This window comes from Trachemys scripta, chromosome 7 (genome assembly GCF_013100865.1).
Source record: "Trachemys scripta elegans isolate TJP31775 chromosome 7, CAS_Tse_1.0, whole genome shotgun sequence".
In the NCBI taxonomy this organism is placed as follows: domain Eukaryota; kingdom Metazoa; phylum Chordata; order Testudines; family Emydidae; genus Trachemys; species Trachemys scripta.
The window spans coordinates 113,715,795-113,735,838 of record NC_048304.1 but is presented as its reverse complement, the minus strand read 5'-3'; the positions used below and the strand labels follow the sequence as shown (position 1 = coordinate 113,735,838).

General features: G+C 41.7%; 1 protein-coding gene across 2 annotated transcripts in view; it reads left to right on the top strand.

Annotated features, from left to right (window-relative positions):
• Nucleotides 1-20,044, top strand: part of ATRNL1 (attractin like 1) — a 1,006,335-nt gene that overhangs the window by 523,422 nt on the left and 462,869 nt on the right. The window contains exon 25 of one of the 2 annotated variants that reach the window (XM_034775240.1): nt 4,946-5,911. The exons of the other annotated variant lie outside the window; for it this stretch is intronic. Within the exon in view, the coding sequence (XP_034631131.1) occupies nt 4,946-4,999 (54 nt within the window). The 3' untranslated portion in view covers nt 5,000-5,911. Of the gene's footprint in view, nt 1-4,945; nt 5,912-20,044 lie in introns of those variants that run through there. 2 annotated transcript variants of the gene reach the window in all.

Here is a 20,044-nt window from a genome sequence, read left to right as displayed (position 1 = left end):
GGGACAAGGAGTGGGGGGGAGGGTTGGGGGTTCTGAGGGGGCAGGAAGTGGGAGGGAGTGGAAGGGGCGGGGCTAGGACAGGACGGGGGCGGGGCTAGGGCGGGGCTCCTCCCATCCTCTTTTTTGATTGTTGAAATATGGTAAACCTAGAGTGTTATCATAATTATGATGATGATGATGATCTTTTTCTTTCTGATACATTTAAATATAGTCTAAAACCTGAAACCTAAAATTGGGCAAATTAACTCTTCATAGTAGCAGTAGTAATTTATTTCATTTTAGTCACATTGCCAGTTATGACAGTAACAGATGATAACACTATGTGCTGGTCATATAAAATATTCATGATATGAACATATCCAATATAAAATTTTCAGAAATAATTTTCACATCAATAGCAAATGAAACGTGAGAATATCCAGAAGCATTGCTAGAATTTGATGGCATTATCCAGCTGTTGTCTGATGACTAGATAACACCTTTATTTCTTTGATATATAATGATGGTGCTTTTGAAATTTGTGTTAAAATGAATTGGTGCATGGGTACTAACAATGTGATGTCAACTGCTAAACTGCTCCAGTAAGTGTGTATTTCATTACTGCTGCTCGCATGCTTCTTTCTTCCAGTCCCCCCTTCCCCTGCCTGCGGGTTTAATATGGCTATCAAGGATATCTGTAAATTTTGAAATAGTGAGACAACTGTTATTTCTCAGTGAGCAGAAGCACTATAAACAGTTTAGCTGATGGTTTAAAAAAGGACCAAAACACCTAATTAGGAGATAATTAGTCTTCAATGATGCACAGTTTTAATCTCTGTATAATTTGAATGGCTAAAATAAGAACTCTGATAACTGATGTGCCAATTGTATAGCTTTTTTTCTCCAAACAGACCAAGGCACTGTCCATGGGTAGTTGTATTACACAATAGAGATATGTAGATAGCTTATATTTGCAAATACTCTATCCGTCTCTGATGTTTTGTAACCAGATATTGAGATTTTCTTCTGTAATTTCCATTTCCCTTATCTAGTTAATTAAGAAAATTGTAGTTATAACATTTAGAATTTAGTAGGAAATATTCCTCAAAGAGAGCTCTTACTTGCTCTGGGCTTCTGTCAATATGGGGAAATAAAGCAATTGCCTTTCTTTTACACCATGCAAAGGGGAGAAATAAACTTTTCTGCACATGACAGTGTGCAGAAGCCTGGTCATACATTTAAAAAAATATATAACCCCTTCAAAGATTAAGAACTTTGTCAGCATAAAATCTACATGGGCTGAGCCATGCATGCCCAGGAAGGTCACAGATAATGGCGCCAATGCAGTCTGAGTTATTTAAAAGTGAGGGTTTGGACCGCAGTGAAGCACAAAAGAAATAAACAGATTTATTCCCTGGAGGAATATTACAGAGCCACTGAGGAGAAAGATAGCTCACTGCCTCCTGTTTATCATTATTTTCAATCCTTGGGCCCTTCAGTTCTTTTCAACAACCAGGCACTAGGCAGTCAGTAGAAGTTACTGTAGCTCTAGGTCTGTAGTATCTTTTCTCAGTGGTCATAAGTGTGATGAGGGAGACCCTGGCATGTGGACTATGATGGTGTCTTAAGGGAAAAAAAAAAGCTTTTGAGTAGAAGAGAGGCATTCTCTTTCTCTTTTTTTCCACTCTGTTCTTGGGGCCTAATGTACATCTTTCTTTCTTTTTGTGCTGAGAGAGCTGGGGCAAACTCCTTATCATCTGATCAGTATTTGTTTTTCTCAAAGGTAGGAGATTAATCTTCCAACTCTATAGCCAACATGTTCATTTCCATGATAAACTGAGATAATGTGATCGGAATTGGAATTGGCCGGGGTAATGGATTTTTTCGATAAATGGATAAGGAAGAACCAGGGCCCATACCAGCTGCAGGGGTCAACCTGGGATGAGATTAAAAAGAAATGGAGGCAGTGTTAGGGGACCCAGAGGGGTGGCGGGTGGCTGAGGACCCCACCCTCCTTGGTATATGGGTAGTGGAAGAAGGTCCGTGCCCATAGAACTGGATGCCTTCCAGGGAAAGGAGGCACTTCAGTCCACTTGTGAGAGGTTTGAAGTAAGGGCAGCATTATGGGAAGCTGCCAGTAATCTTTCATGTTTGGTGCTGCTTCAGCAAGGGCTGCTGAAGGGTTGTAAATTAGTTAGGGGTGGTTAAAGATGATTTGGCACAACAGGGGTTATAGTCAAAAGCAGAATTAACAGACTACGTTTAGAGACAGGAGCTGGGACTTGGTCCTGGGGGAGTGGAGGCAAAAAAAAAAGTTTCAAAGTGAAAAATGGCAGGGTTTGCAGGAGCAGGTAACGACCCTCACTCTGCTCCCAGGCCAGAATGAAAACCTGGGGGTAAGGGTTCCCAATTGTTTCAACCCAGGGAGCCTACTCTTGGCTCAGAGCTAACTATAAATATAGCGCTAACGGTTTTGTTCAATACCTTCATTAATGGTCTGGAGGATGGCGTGGACTGCACTCTCAGCAAGTTTGCAGATGACACTAAACTGGGAGGAGTGGTAGATACGCTGGAGGGTAGGGACAGGATACAGAGGAACCTAGACAAATTAGAGGATTGGGCCAAAAGAAACCTGATGAGGTTCAACAAGGACAAGTGCAGAGTCCTGCACTTAGGACAGAAGTATCCCCTGCACTGTTACAGACTAGGGACCGAATGGCTAGGAGGCAGTTCTGCAGAAAAGGAACTAGCAGTTACAGTGGATGAGAAGCTGGATATGAGTTGACAGTGTGCCCTTTTTCCCAAGAAGGCTAACAGCATTTTGGGCTGTATAAGTAGGGGCATTGCCAGCAGACTGAGGGACGTGATCATTCCCCTCTATTCAACATTGGTGAGGCCTCATCTGGAGTACTGTGTCCAGTTTTGGGCCTCACACTACAAGAAGGAGCTGAAAAAATTGGAAAAAGTCCAGCGGAGGGCAACAAAAATGATTAAGGGGCTGGAACACAGGATTTATGAGGAGAGGCTGAGGGAACTGGGATTATTTAGTCTGCAGAAGAGAAGAATGAGGCGGGATTTGATAGCTGCTTTCAACTCCCTGAAAGGGGGTTCCAAAGAGGATGGATCTAGACTGTTCTCAGTGGTATCTGATGACAGAACAAGGAGTAATGGTCTCAAGTTGCAGTTGGGGAGGTTTAGGTTGGATATTAGGAAACACTTTTTCACTAGGAGGGTGGTGAAGCACTGGAATGGGTTACCTAGGGAGGTGGTGGAATCTCCTTCCTTAGAGGTTTTTAAGGTCAGGCTTGACAAAGCCCTGGCAGGGATGATTTAGTTGGGAATTGGTCCTGCTTTGAGCAGGGGGTTGGACTAGATGACCTCCTGAGTTCCCTTCCAACCCTGATATTCTATGATTCTATATTCTTTTCTTGTTTTCCTTCTTCTTTCTCTCAGTTTACTTAATTTGCTGCTGGTAGGCTGTACTTTAAACTGACTTCACAGGGTTAATTGGTTTGTTTCCACCTCTTCCCCTTCTTCTTGCCCCCCCCCCCCCAGCCTTTCCACACTTTTGTTTTTCTGAAGTTTTAATGGAGGGTACTTTGGATACTTATGTGAAATGCCTCTTTTTTGTGTGTGTGGCAAATTATGAAGGAGGTGTGCTGTATTCCACTGGAATTTTTTGGAGTAAAAGATCCATGTGCAACCATGGAGACAAATGTTTTACTGCCTTTTTGAACAGTCTCAAGGTAAAGACAGCACAAGTTAAGGCAGCTGTGTGGCAATAATTGTACTTGGTGGCTGAGTTGTTACAGGCAAATTGCACTATTTTAAAGAACTAAATGTAGGAGTAAGTGATTTAAAGGAGTAAGTAAAAAGTTACAAATAACTTTTGCAGAAATTAATAATACAAAGTTTGCAGGAAAGTAAACATTTGGGAGTTGTGGAAATAGTAAAAGGTAACAGTTGTGAAGATGTTAAAAAGTAACAGTAGTGGTGTTACAAGAAGGAAGTTTTTGATTTGATAAAACCCAGTTATATGAATGTAACTGTATGTGGAACTCTGTGCAGTCACATTGGATGGAAGCTTGGTAATTAAATTATACAAGGGAATCAGGTAGAGTGGCTACTACCACTACTATGTTTTTGTCCCCAGAAGTCTTTACAGCTGTTCTGAGGAAAAATGGGCCCTTTCCCCACAGAAATGGTCTATAAGGGATGGCAGCAGGCGGAGAGATAATCTGATCAAAATTATTTGACTATTGAGTAATGTAATCAAAATCACGAAAGGAATGTAGGGGCTTTCTATTGGAACTTAACTTGGCTGCCCCGGCTGTCTCTGGTTGTACAAGATGGGAGTGTAATCGGGGTACAGTTGTGTAAAAAAAATATAATTGCAGTGTAAGGGATGTTATGCAAAAGAGAATTTTGTGTGTGTGTGATTATGTAAGGTATTAAGGACCTAAACTGATACTCCTGGTTTGTAAACCTCTTGTTTTGTAGGTTTAAAATGAATTGGTTTGGTTCTGCTTTGTTTTGTTTATAATTCCACTGAAAATCCATTTGAATCATTCAAAGTGGCAAAACTCACAAACACTTTTTGCCAGACAGAGGTAACTAGTGTTGTTCGGGTTTGATATTTAGCATTTAACCCTTAAGGGTATCTCACTACTTTATAAAGTTCAAAACCAAAGTTATGGTTGTAGTAAGGGGCAGCCAGAACCAAGAGAATGGAGAAAAAATATGAATTCCTTTTTTTTTTTTTTTTGGTCACAAAAGAAACAGTTAAAATTGATATGGCTCATATAATGTTATGGAGGTTAAACTATGGAAGGAATGTGCATTTTCCCAGGACGGGTGCAGTGTATATTAGAGAAAGAGTAAAAGAAATGCAGACAAAACATGTACTTAATTAAAATCCTATTAGGGCTCCAAAAGAAGTCACAATAGGTTGTGCTCTCTTTTTCAGATCTCTGTGCATGCTTTGGAGCAGGAGATGAAAGTGAAAAGTAATCAGAACTAAGCACGCAAAACCTGCAGGTGCAGCTTGTTGCAACTGCCAGCAACTGAACACATTAAGATCTTGACCCTGTCAAAGGAGGAGAGGCAGTGTTTTGGTGGTGGCTCGGATGTTGGACTATACTGCAGTGGTCAGGACTCTCGGTGTTGCTGTGGATTATTATGGCAGCTGGTGTATTGTTAAGTATACTTGTGTAACGTTGCATATGGAGATAACCTACAAGTAATGTAGTAAGCTCCCCTCCTCCCCAGTGTACTAGACAACCCGGACCCAACCTTCTCGGGCCCACTATAATGGGAAGTGTGGAACACTAATTGGAATAGGTGTGGTATGCCTGTATGAGAGAAGGTGCAGGGCACTATACTACACAAGAGGCAGTGGGACAAATGGAATATCGACACCTTCCACCTTGATGCTTGGCCCTATCAGGAAATGTGTCGCCATATGTTCTATGCTTTTCCAGGGATATCTGGGCAGGAGGATCCCAAAAGAAAAAGAAAAAAGGGGGTGGAATGTTAGGATAGATATTCAGGCCTGTCTGCAAAGACCTATACTTTAAAAATTTAGGTGTATTCTTATCACTTAGCTAGTTATAGAGGTACAAAACAAGAATCAAAATCAGTGTGCCTGTTTATAGGCCTTCTCTCACTATGATAGTCTAAGGCCTTGTTCTTAGGCTAAGGCCTTTGGCTAAAAAGCAGGGGCAGCCATAAGATGGGAAGTGAACAGTCACGTCCTCACCAGTCACATTGAAATAAGGCAGTTTTGGGCTTTTAAAAAGGTGATCCAATTATCACCTCCAGAGAAAGGGAAGAGCCTAGAAGATTTAAAGAAAACTTAGTTTGATAGCATCCTGTCTGGCAAGAACTCACTTATCAATGGCTGGGGTGTAAAATCCTCATTTCTTTGTTGTTCTATCACTATAGTCCCCACTTCCCTATTGTTTGTCTGTATAATTTCTGTCTGGTTCTGTGTGCTGTATAATTAATTTTGTTGGGTGTAAACCAATTAAGGTGGTGGGATATAATTGGTTAGATAATCATGTTGCAATATTGGTTAGTTAAATTTCAGTAAAATGATTGGTTAAGGTATAGCTAAGCAGAGCTCAAGTTTTACTATGTAGGCTTTGGCTACACTTGCAGATGTACAGCACTGTGAGTTAAACCTGACTTCATGTAGCTGAGTAGAGAAAGCGCTGCAGTCTGTCCACACTGACAGCTGCCCAGCGCACTGTCATGGCCACATTTGCGGCAATTGCAGCGCTATTGGGAGCAGTGCATTATGGGCAGCTATCCCACAGAGCACCTTTTCCCATTCTGGCGCCGTGGTTGTGGGAAGGGGGTGTGGGTGCGGGGCATTCTGGGTCCTGTCCCAACGCCCCATGATGCATCGGTTCGCATCCCAGAAATCCCTTTGTTTCCGTTCACCTTTGGCAACATCTTTCAACAGTTTCTGTGCAGCACGATCTGTGTGCGGGAAATGGAGCCTGAACTGCTGAGGCGTATGCTGACTTATCTCACCAGCATGTCACGTTTGGTTGTCGAACTATTCCTTAAGATCCAAAGTGAGAGTGAGGAGTCCGACGATGCTATCGAGTCGTGTAACGTGTACGACACGAAATTGTTTGTGGCATTCACGGACATGCTCAGCACCATGGAACGCCACTTTTGGGCTTGGGAAACAAGTACCGAGTGGTGGGATCACATCATCATGGAAGTCTGGGATGACGAGCAATGGCTGCAGAACTTTCGGATGAGAAAAGCCACTTTCATGGGACTGTGTGAGGAGCTTGCCCCCACCCTGCGACGCAAGGACACGAGATTGAGAGCTGCCCTGCCAGTGGAGAAGCCGGTGGCTATTGCAGTCTGGAAGCTGGCAACTGCAGACAGCTACCGGTCGGTCGCAAACCAGTTTGGAGTGGGAAAGTCGACCGTTGGAATTGTGTTGATGCAAGTTTGCAAGGCCATTAATCGCATCCTACTCAGAAGAACCGTGACCCTGGGTAACGTGCAGGAAATAGTGGATGGCTTTGCACAAATGGGGTTCCCTAACTGTGGAGGGGCGATAGATGGGACGCACATTCCTATTCTGGCACCACCCCACCTAGGATCCGAGTACGTTAATCGGAAGGGGTATTTCTCTATGGTTCTTCAGGTGCTTGTGGATCACCGTGGGCGTTTCATTGACATTAACACAGGCTGGCCTGGAAAGGTGCATGATGCACGCATCTTTCGGAACACTTGGCTGTTCAGGAAGATGCAGGCCGGGACTTTTTTCCCAGAGCGGAAGATCACGGTAGGGGAAGTTGAAATGCCCATTGTGATCCTTGGAGATCCCGCTTACCCGTTAATGCTGTGGCTCATGAAGCCCTACACAGGGAGCCTTGACAGCAGCAAGGAACGGTTCAACTACAGGCTGAGTCGGTGCCGAATGACTGTGGAGTGTGCCTTTGGCCGTTTAAAGGGTCGCTGGCGATCTCTGTATGCGAAGCTGGACTTTGGCCGAAAACAGCATTCCCCCGGTTATATCTGCGTGCTGTGCCCTCCATAATATTTGTGACGGGAAGGGTGAAACTTCACTCAGGCATGGACCTCCGAGGTTCAACACCTGGAGGCTGAATTTGCACAGGCAGAGAGCAGGGCGATTACAGGGGGGCCAGCGCGGGGCTGAAAGGATTAGGGATGCCTTGAGGGAGCAATTTGAGGCTGAAAACCAGCAGTGATATCTGGTGCCCTGCACGGGAGTGAAGTGCAGTAGTTCCAATCTTTAGGAATCAGTGTCTGCTAATCAGACAAGCAGACTTGCAGTGCCTGTTTATTTCCTGGGCTAAGGAGTTTTTTACTTTATGCAATAATAAAGAATGTTTTCAAAGCCAAAGAATCCATTTATTGAAAAGAAAAAAAAATTATTTATTGAAAAGAAACAAGGGGGTGGAGTGGGGAATGGTACAATCACAGATTCACGTATGTCCTGACTGTGCTGTGTGCTGTGCAGTGAGTGCTGCACTTCAGGATAGCTATACTGCATGGTGATGGGGGTTGAGTGCAGAGGGTAAGGGTCATGTTTTTCAGGGCTGGGTGGTGAAGATACTGGTGTTGGAGGCAGCGTGTGGCGTGAAGAACACGGAAGTTGGGTAAAGTGGGTTGGAGGTGACAGTGGGGCACAACAGAAAGAGTTTTGGGACCAGGGCTGTGGGGGGATGGGTGGCGTTTGCGTTTGCGGTACTGCTCCTCTTTCTGCATGGCTACGAGCTCCTGGATAGTGTCTGCTTGGTGCTCCAGGATGCTTTTGAGCCGATCCATGCTTTGCTGCCGGTGCGCTGCGTTTTCCTGGTGGGTCCTGCTTTCTCTCTCCCTCCAGTTCTGTGCTTTCTCATTCTCTTTAATAGATTGCTGCATCACTTCTTGCAGTATGACTTCTTTGCTTTTTCGCGGTCTCTTCCTGAGTCTTTGCAGTCTCTGAGCAGGCGATAAGAGGGACGGCTGAGGTCTCAAGGTTGATGCTGCTGTATAGACAAAATAAAACATTTAACAGAGGCAGCATTGTTTATACCAGACAGAGTAATGATTTCCCCCTGCACTTAAGGAGTAGAAAACACACAGGATCTACACAATAGCATAATTTTCCCGTCCGAAACAGAGCACACATATCCCACGGGAGCCTCAAAATGGTGAGTAAGGGAGACTGATTGTTTCAGGGCTGCACTGTCCTCTGGGTTTCTGTGCCTTGGGGAGAGCCAACAGCTTCAGGAGGCACCTACACTGAACATTGTCCCAACATTTTCCACAGGAGTTTGTCCTGGACGATATCTCGCTGCTGAGGGTGACCTGGGAAGCAAGGGAGGGTCTTCTACTGCAATGCGGCTTCCGCCCTGGCCCATATGCAGCTTGCCTGTGTGCAGCAATGGTCCCCCCGCCCCTCACGGTACAGTGGCGTGGACACGTTAGCCTGGCTGGGACAAGGACCACGGTGGCTCTCCCGATAAACCTGCGCGAGCGCATTGCACACATTCTGGATGAGACATTTGAGGAGATTACCGAGGCTGATTACTGCAATGTGATAAACCACATCAATGCACTATTCCACATCTAGGCATGCATGCCTAACCCTCCTCTCCCAAAGAGCCCGCTCCGAAAAATTTCCTTCCCGAAAAAAAAAAAAAACGCTTACCAGGAACCTGCTCTTCTGTTTGTCCTCCACCACTTACCGGCCGCTGCGACTGGCTACCTTCCTCCTCGCTCGAGAAGAGCTCCTGGCTGCATGGCTCCAGGGATTCCGGGGTGTCTCCATCCGGGCCACCACCATCACTCCCATTTTCCTCCTCCTCCTCCCTCTCCCCCCACCGGCTCTGAAGTGTCCATGGTGATGCTCGGAGTTGAGGTGGGGTTAACCCCAAGTATCGCATCCTGCTCTTTGTAGAATCGGTAGGTCGCGGGGGGAGCACCCGAGCAGCCGTTTGCATCGCGGGCTTTGCGGTAGGCACTCCGCAGCTCCTTCACTTTAATCCTGCACTGCAGGGCATCCCGGTCATGGCCCCTTTCCATCATGTCCTTTGATACCTTCCCGAAGGTATCATAATTCCTACAGCTGGAGCGCAGCTGGGACTGGACAGCTTCCTTCCCCCAAACACTGAGGTCAAGCAACTCGCCATTGCTCCATGCTGGGGCTCGCTTGGCGCGTGGAGGCATGGTCACCTGGAAAGATTCGCTGATAGCACTCCACGCCACGCCGGGCTGAGCAAACAGGAAGGGGATTTTTAAAATTCCCAGGGAATGTAAAGGGTTGGTTACCTGAGGCCAGGTCAGTAGAGTTTGAACTGATGACCAGAGTGGCTAGAACAGGCATTGTGGGATACTGTCGAATAATTCTGGAGGCCATTCACAGCGCATTGGGCGGCCACACTGGCGCCACAGCGCTGCAGCAGCAGCGCAATACTTGCTATTCCTCTCGGGGAGGTGGAGCACATGCAGCGCTGCAACCACGGAGATACAGCGCTGCAAATGCCTTGTCAGTGTGGATGGGGAGTGAGTTACAGCGCTGGGGGCGGCTTTACAGCACTGTAACTCGCAAGTGTAGCCAAGGCCATAGTCTGCAGTCAATCAGGAAGTAAGGGGGGGAATTGGAATCATGTTTTGCTAAGGGCGGGGAATGGGAACAGGGATATAAGCAAGGCTCTGTGGCATCAGAACTGGGAAGGGGGACACTGAGAAAGGAAATTGGAATCATTGCTTGCTGAAAGTTCACCCCAATAAACATAAAATTGTTTGCACCTTTGGACTTTGGGTATTGCTGCTCTCTGTTCATGCGAGAAGGACCAGGGAATGGGAGAGTGAAGAAATAAGCCCTCTAACAGTAGGGGATTAATCTTCCAACCTACAGCCAACGTGTTCATTTCCATGATAAACTGCAAAAACCAATACATGAGTCAGTGAGACTCCAATGTCTTGTACATCCATTTTATTTTTTCTAATTCCCAAATCAAAGGATAGTCTAAGGCCCATTTTGGACCTTTGCAATCTCAAATTTATCAAGTACATGAGATTCTGCATGGTTTCTCCAGCATCTGTCATTCCCTCCCTGGATCAAAACAATTGGTTTTCTCCCCTTGATTTTCATGGTGCTCACTTTCACATCTCAGTCTGACTCAGTCACAGGAAGTTTCTGAGCTTCGTGGTAACGGGCAATTATTATCAACACACTGTACTTCCGTTTGGCTTATCATCAGCTCCTTGCATGTTCACAAAATGCATGGCTGTGGTGGTGACATTCTTGAGGAGAACAGGATACACGTCTTCCCTTACCTAAATGACTGGCTTTTCCAAAGTCCATCCCATCTTCAGGTCCTCCATTAAATCCAGTTTATTCTCCGTCTCTTTGACTGTCTGCAGCTTATCTTGAACGTAGAGAAATCAACATTAGGTCCCACACAGAAGCTTGAATTCCTCAGAGCCTTACTCGACTCCATATTAGCAAATGCCTTCCATCCTTAGGAAAGGTATCGAACTGTTTGTGAAATGTATGAGTCTCTCAGGTCTCACCCATCCACCATAGCTCAAGTGTGCCTCATGTTGCTAGGTCACATGGCTGCACGTACTTATGTACCATGAATGCAAGTCTGTGCTTTCGCTCTCTTCAAGCCTGGCTAATATCAGTCTACCAACACAGCTGACACCATCTGAACAAACTGGTCCAAATTCTTCCATGGCCCTGTATTCTTTAGGATAGCCCACACAACATATGTCCAAGGGTCCCATTCCCCTGTCCTCTCCCAACAAAGACTAGTGTTGTAATTAGTGCCTCTACAGTTGGGTGAGGTGTTCACCTGGATGGTTCATGGATCCAGGGTTTATGGACAGAATAGGAAGCGAGGCGTCATATCAATGGCCTGTAACTTCTTGCCATTTACAAAGCTTGCCAGGCCTTCTTCCCTCTTATCAACGGCTCATTGACAATACAACAGCCATGAATTGTCTCAACAAACAGCAGGTGGCGGGGAGGAGGTGCTTGGTTCAGATAGCTCTGTCAGGAGGTGATGACCCTCTGGGACTTTTGCCTCAAACAGAACATTACTCCCACAGCAGCTCACTTACTTGGTTTCCAAAATTAGCTGGACAATTTTCTGAGCAGAGAGTTCTCTCATAATCAAAAGGAGTCCTCACAGAACAGTGTATTGAGGACTATTTTTCAAGCCTGGCGCATCCCATCAATCAATGTGTTTGCTGCAAGAGACAACAGCGAGTGCCATCAGTTTTGTTCTCAGTCAACAGTCCTCCTCCTCAGAGACTTTCTATCCACTCAACAAGGTATCAGGAAACATCCACAGCTTTTCTCAAAGCTATTCCTATACTGGATGTTTGTAGGGCTGCCCCGTGCTCCATCATACATACATTTACTTGTACACCATCATGACAGCCTCAAGGGAAGATGCAAACTTTGGCAAAGTGATACTACAGTCACTGTTTAAATAGACTCCATGCCCAACCCCCTACAGTACTGCTTGTGAGTGACCTGAGTAGAATACTAGTCTGCATCCACCCAATGAAGAAAGAACAATTATTTACCAGTCTTAGGCCGCTCTTCCAGTGCGAAGGAACTGAGGGGAGGTTAGAACAGTGCCACCCTTATCTAGCCTTAAGAGGGTGTTTGAGGAGATGCAGAGGGCATACGCCACCCTGACAGGTACTGATGCGGAAAACTGTCTTCCTTCAGCACGCTGGATATGCACACAACTGATTGGAATACGCGGCTGCATCCACATCTCCAAGAATAACACTTACAATACAAGTAAGTAACCATTTTTAATTGTAAATGGGAGGGAAGTTGGTCCGTGCAATCATGTACTGGAGAGAAGTGGTCCACTCTATGAAAACATTTGAGAATTTGAGAATTGCTGATATAAAATACCCATTTTGAGCCCATATATGTGTTACAAATTTATAAAATACATTTGTAGGGAAACACACCACAAATCTATTTTGCTGTCCTATTTGTACCATTACTAGTTACACTTCATGAACTTTATAGTTCTGTTAGCTTTTAATTTTTTAAAATCTCCATTACATATTAATGAAAATACCTTTACATTACAATTTTTGCGGGGTGAGGGTAGTGGAAGGTGAATCTTCTATGGATTTCATTCTGTTTTCTCTGCTTTTTTATGAGGTTCTGCCCTGTTGATTTTGTTTTCTTGCAGTTTTTCTTTTTTTCTTTATTGTGACAACAGAAATACATGAGACTGACATTGTTATAGATTGCAATCTCGTTAAAATTGCAATATTAACCAGTACTCCAGGTACAGGGAAAACATTGAAGCTGTCAGATGTTCTCAGTGTATGAAATAAAAGACGTTTGTGTCTATGTGGCATCGTCATTACACCTGGTGTTATAAAAACATCTTCTTGCAGTCTTGTGTAATGTTTTCATTTAGGATAATTTTATTTTTACCTTCTTGTTCCCATCACAGCAGTTTTCTGCTGTATCTATATGTGAATACCACAACAATTATTAGTGTATGTTGGTAGGAAGTTATTTTTATTAGTCACAGCTGATTGAATTAAGGCCCTACTTAGCTTGTGATATTGTGGAAATTGCAAATTCCACAATATTAGGCTTCCACCACAGTTTTGAGACAGGAACCCCACCAGGCACAGGGCTGACAATGGGAGCCACGGCCACCCTAGGGCTAAAAGCAGAGCCCCCACTCTCAGCCCCAGGCAGCTGACAGCAAAAAATCATGCAAAAGTAATAATGGACTTCATTACCACAAATAATAAGATCCATTATTACTTTTCCACAATTTTCCATGGCTTGTCCTCAACTCAGCCACTTTTTTTTTGACAAACATCTCACAGTTCAAGTAGGGCCTTAATTATGAGCTTTACAACAAACAGTTTCTTCAACAAACAATTACTGTAGATCTAGCACAGAATTCACTTTCTACATGATACGTGGGTGCATGTGAGTCTTCCTCACAGCATTGTGAAACAGTTCAGCGGAATGAGATTTTGGTCTTTTTATGTGTATTTGTTTTGATGAATGTGTACTCCTGAAGACTTGATCCCTCAAAGAATCAATTGCCATAGAGTATGAAATAGTTTTTCTAACTAACTAACCTACTCCAGATGTCTCATAATCCTGTTGATCACTCAGATGTCAGTGCAAGTGTGTTCAAACACATCTCTAGCAAAACCTGGTAAGGGTTTGGATATTCATTATGCAAAATGTAGTGTAGTGAGTACCACTTTCATGCTGCATAGAGGCTCCAATAGGAAGCAGCATGGAGATGTGCATAGAGAAAAATAAATATTCAGTGTAAGCCCTTATACTGGTATATAGGTTTTAGCATGTATAATATCAGGTTTCTGCAAAATCCCTGAATCTTGTTTGACAACTTACTGTTTGGATAAGTATGGTTAAATTTGCTGAACTGAGTTTCCAAAACTTTTGATATTTGCCTGTTGATATATTTTAGTAATTAGTGATTTTATTTTGGGATATTCATCTTCACGGAAATCTATGGATTAAGTTAAGAACTGACGAATCAGATTCCTTGGATGTATTTAGTAAAATATGCTTATTCCGTAGTTTGTGAAAATAATATCCAGGTAAATCAATGTCATCGCAATTGTTTTTCATGTCCATTTCATGTTATGGAATCTACTGCTGTAGTATGTAGTTCTGCTCTGTTTATAGGTTCTCATACTCGATGTAAACTGACATATTTGAAGAATTTATAGATGAGTCTTGATTAGTTGATGTCTTTGGGTGACCTGTGATTAGCAGTCTATTTGGCAGCTGTGAAAGATTTAAAATGTTAATAGGGATTCTTAAAAGTGAAATTATATATATAGTAACATGCATTGTAATTCTAGAGATATACCTGTCTTGTTTTATATCAATTTGCCACAGGTTCATAAGGTACAGAATTATATGTACAAGTATTTTGGCATTTTTCTGTTTTTCACCTTCAACTTTATTCCAATTGCTTGTCTGTTTTGGAATCTTAAAAATAGAACTTTTATTGGAGCTCTGCAAGGAAGACTTAACTAAATGTAAAAAGACAACAGTTGGCAATGATAATTTGGAAATATACAGGCCTAAGCACTGTAGATGACAGTCATTCTTTGACCTTAGGGCTAGCTGTGTCTGAATAGTGATATCAGATGTGTAGAATAAAAAGGAAGATACTATTCCTAGAATAAGTAAAAAGATCCAATTAATGGAAGTACAGACAAAGCATGTGCACTTGTGAATTCATTTTGTGAATGTAGGTTCCATTATTTAGAAGGAAAAAGTAACAAAAATAGACTGTACACAACTTGAGGACCTGATCCTGAAAATCCTTTACGCAGAGCTCTCCCCATTTAATTTTCATTGTAGAACTGTGTTAGACAAAAATGGTGAAACCTCACAAATGAATGGAAATAAAATGTCCACACGGGGCCCATTCCTATTTATATGCATAGTCTTGACTTGAGTGGGAGTAGTCCTCTGAGTAATGGTGGTAGAGCCCCACCATCAGCTATTCAGGTTGCCAATATAAACCCTTCTGTATCATAAATATTTTTCTTTGTGAATCATAACTTGTTGGGAAAAGAAAACATGGTTTCTGTAAAGGAAAATCATGTCTTACTAATCTATTAGAGTTCTTCAAAGGAGTCAACAAACATGTGGACAAGGGGGATCCAGTGGGCATAGTGTACTTAGATTTCCAGAAAGCCTTTGAGAAGGCTTACGTAAATTAAGTTGTCATAGGATAAGAGGGAAGATCCTTTCATGGATTGAGAACTGGTTAAAAGACAGGGAACAGAGGGTAGGAATAAATAGTAAATTTTCAGAATGGAGAGGGGTAAGTAGTGGTGTTCCCCAAGGTTCAGTCTTAGGACCAATCCTATTCAACTTATTCATAAATGGTCTGGAGAAAGGGGTAAACGGTGAGGTGGCAAAGTTTGCAGATGATACTAAACTGCTCAAGATAGTTAAGACCAAAGCAGACTGTGAAGAACTACAAAAAGATCTCACAAAACTAAGTGATTGGGCAACAAAATGGCAAATGAAATTTAATGTGGATAATTAAAGTAATGCACATTGGAAAAAATAACCCCAACTATACTTTATGATGGGGACTAATTTAGCTACAACTAATCAAGAAAAAGATCTTGGAGTCATTGTGGATAGTTCTCTGAAGACGTCCATGCAGTGTGCAGTGGCAGTCAAAAAAGCAAACAGGATGTTAGGAATCATTCAAAAAGAAATAGAGAATAAGACAGAGAATATCTTATTGCCCTTATATAAATCCATGGTATGCCCACATCTTGAATACTGCGTACAGATGTGGTCTCCTCATCTCAAAAAAGCTATACTGGCATTAGAAAAAGTTCAGAAAAGGGCAACTAAAATGATTAGGGGTTTAGAACGGGTCCCATAGGAGGAGAGATTAAAGAGGCTAAGACTTTTCAGCTTGAGAAAGAGGAGACTAAGGTGGGATATGATAGCGATATATAAAATCATGAGTGGTATGGAGAAAGTGAATAAGGAAAAGTTATTTACTTGTTCCCGTAATATAAGAACTAGGGGCCACCAAATGAAATTAATGAGCAGCAGGTTTAAAACAAATAAAAGGAAGTTCTTCACACAGAGCACAGTCAACCTGTGGAACTCCTTGCCTAAGGAGGTTGTGAAGACTAGGACTATAACAGGGTTTAAAAGAGAACTGGATAAATTCCTGGAGGTTAAGTCCATTAATGGCTATTAGCCAGGATGGGTAAGGAATGGTGTCCCTAGCCTCTGTTTGTCAGAGGGTGGAGATGGATGGCAGGAGAGAAATCACTTGATCATTACCTGTTAGGTTCATTCCCTCTGGGGCACCTGGCATTGGCCACTGTCGGTAGACAGGATACTGGGCTGGATGGACCTTTGTTCTGACCCAGTATGGCTGTTCTTATGTTCTTAAAAATTGTGTACGTATGTATGTATGAGAGAGAGGGAGAAACAGATAAAATACACACAAAGGTACCACAGTATGGGATGAACCCTCTAACAGCTTTTGAAATATACTCCAGTCAGAGAAAGAGGAGCAGATCCATGAACCCTGTGACCCTTTCAGGAGTGCTTCCAAGCTGCAACTTATGAAGCAATTTACTAACTGCCGATGAAACTGTTCATAAACATTTATAAACTGCACATAAGGGAAGCAGTAGTTTTGAAAAATGCCATAAATAAAATAAAGCAAGTGACCCTGCTCCTACTGAGAAAAGACATTTCGGTGTTAAGGTGTGCAACAGGTTCTTTAACCAGGACTGGTTAGAGGGCAGCATTCTATCTTCTGATTAAATTATTGATAAAATTACAATCCAGGCTCATCAGTCATATAAAAAAATACTGTCTGCAGTAGCAGGATAACACCATCTTCAAATTATTAGTATTTATGTTGTTATATTGTGTTCCATATATTATATAAACGATGAGCATTTTGGAAGGGGGAGGGACAATAAAAGAATGTAACCCTGAGGAGTTGTAGGGTGTGAATAAAAGAAATACTGTTCACATGCCTGGTGTAAGGGCCTTGCTGCTTGCTATTCAATGAGGTAGTACTTTTAATATTTGGTTTAAATTTTAATTACTTTCTATAGTGAATGTATATATGGAGTTTTAGCATAATTTGCATGAAATTTATTCTTTTTTGGTGAGGATGGGGTCACTGGACCTTTATACAGAACAGTTTTGACTTATGTGGATATCGCTAGTGAATGCTTATGCAATATTGTGAGTGGGAAGCGAGAAAATGCAGGTGTTTCAGATGGTCTGTTGCATCTTAAAGTTGAGATAGCTAGAATAAAATACAATGGTTTCTTAAGTAAAGGAAATTTATAGCAGTATGTCTTCTATCTTCGTGTCCAAATGAATCACAGAAATATAATTACATCTACTTTCTTCCCTAAAGCTTTAGACAGCAGCCAGTAAGGTTGTAAACAGACAGCCATAACTATCAGACCCATAAAAAAAGTTTTCCTCTACAGAGTTGTAACAGAATTACTAAATTGTCAGAATTTTAAATTTAAAAAGTAGAAATGCTGACAGAATGGATTGTTAAAGCTACAGTAGCAGCATAAGTCTACCAGAGAGGGCGTATGATAAAGAAGAGGCTATTCATAAGATTGTTGGATATGAGTTAAGACTGAAAATTGAAGGCTCCGAAGTGGGAATTTTGATAATGGAATGTCAGCTATTGGTCGAAGGAGAAAAAGCAAAGGCAAGTGATATTGCATGGTGCAACTAATCAGTGGTTATAAGAATGTGACAGTTTACAGCTGGAAAACATTTTAGGGCCTCACAGACCATTTTATACAGTCTAATGGTCTGGGAGTAGAGCTTCTGACTTCTAATCTTGATTTTGCCAATGACTCACTTAACCTGTAATGTAAATAATAACCACCTTATAGTTTGTTAGCTGGATTTTTAGTGCACTATAGAAACTATAAAACACTATGCAAATTCTAGGTATTATTTTTATTATATTTTTACTTTTTGAAAATCATAATATGTTTGTGGTGTTGGAAATGGATGAGGAAAATGTCACACTGTTTTTAAAAAAAGTAGATCGGTTTGTGCCTATTTGGATTCATCATTGGTAGCTGTAAACTAAAACTATGGAAGTTCATTTATATTTTGCATTTCTTTTAAATGCAGTTAAAAAGCAAGATAGTAGAAGTTACTGACTTTATTTTCTAGGCTGTAAATTGTAAAGTGTGATTAATTTCCACAACAGACCCAGCAAATTATGAGTGCAATTCAACATAGTCCTGAAAAATCCTACTAGTCCTAAGGATTCAAAAATGATGAGATTAGCTAAAAATCATGATTTTAAAAAAAAGAATATATTTAAGTTTTATTTTATTTGCTTTCTAGTTTTTCAGCCATCAGGGTTCATGTTTTAAAGTTTTCTCTACAGCCATGAGAAACTATTTAAATGACCACTCATATTCTTACATCATCACAAGACATGGGGAGCTGGGGCTTTAACCCCCCGCCCATTTCATGAGAATTGGCAACACTTAATATAGGTGGTTTTGCTCTCTTATTGATATTTATAAGGATCGTTCGGGTAGGTCTGTCAGCTACACCACCAAACATGTTCATATCCCTCCACTGCCCTTTACCTCTGTGCAAATTCTTGTGGGTTACTTTTTCAGCTTCAGTGTTTTCTGTTGTTACTGTAAAGAGTCTGCAGAGCTGGAGAAGGGAGTACACTGTCAATAAAGCAGTGAAACTGTGTACCACATTCTTTCAAATGCTCAACAAACCACGCGTGCATGTAAACCAACCAGTGATCTTATTCCTTAATCTCTTTCAGTTATATATTAATCACGGGGTTAATTGTAACAATAAAACGGTTATAGTAGGTACCATTTTTTCTGTTGGAAATATTATTTATAAGTTGTGTCCCATTAACGCTTCATTCCTCTCTTTCTAGAAGCAACCATCAGTAATGCTTATCAATACTGCTGCTTGAATGAATCAGCAGGGAACACTGCAAAAGCATTGCACTTAGCACCTTCCTTTCCAAATAACACCTGTGAGATTTGTACCTTATATCTAGGACGCAAATGAATATCACTGGCCATGGATATTGTGAATTCTAAAGCCAAATCCTATGTACAGGAGCTTGACATACAATTTCTTGTCCCTTTTATTATTTAATTTTTGTCTAACATTTTTTATGTTTAATACTTTTACTGCCATTGTCAAAGTTAAGGCGCTTCTAGTGGCCTAATTCTCTCTCTCTCTCTTTTCAATTAAAATATGTGCAATGTTTCTTTAAAATATCGCAGTACTGAACATTTATTAATGCTTGTTTCAGTATAGTGGAGCTGTGAAAGAATAGGGATATTGTGCATTTTTCCATTAGTAAAAGAAATAAAAATTGGGGGAAACCGAAGAAGCATTTAAATTGGACTATGTAAGGGTGTGGAAATTGTACTTTTTCTCATTAATGTACTTAATAAAACGAACAGAAGTATTTTTTGTGTGGCAAGGTGGTTATAAACTATGCATCCAAATTGTTTAAAAGTAAATCTTAGGTTTGTTCTTCCATTAGTCCACTGTGGATTTATCCTTGCAACTTCTGTTAACATCAGCATGGGGTCACTATCTTACCCATATTGTTATGTAACAGCTTCTGTGAAGCAGTGGTGGGAGGCATTCATTCTTTGAAATGCATATATTGACTCTTCCATGAGAATATAGTAGGGGATGTGCTTTTTGCCCCATGTAACAGGGACATCAAACAGCACTCAAATGGTTAAATCCCCTGTGTATCAATGAGAATTGATTTGTCCCTTAGCTATTACTTTCCCTTTAGCTATTAAAAAAAGGGAAAAGGCCATTCAATTCACATTGTACCTGTAATAACTACTGTAAGCTGATAATGCACTTTTCGTAAAATGATTGCACTGATTTTTCTAAACTAATAACAATTCATTTATATTCTGCAGGCATTAGCCACAAAACTGCATTTGTTTAGAAAATACTTTTTAAAACTGTATTCAT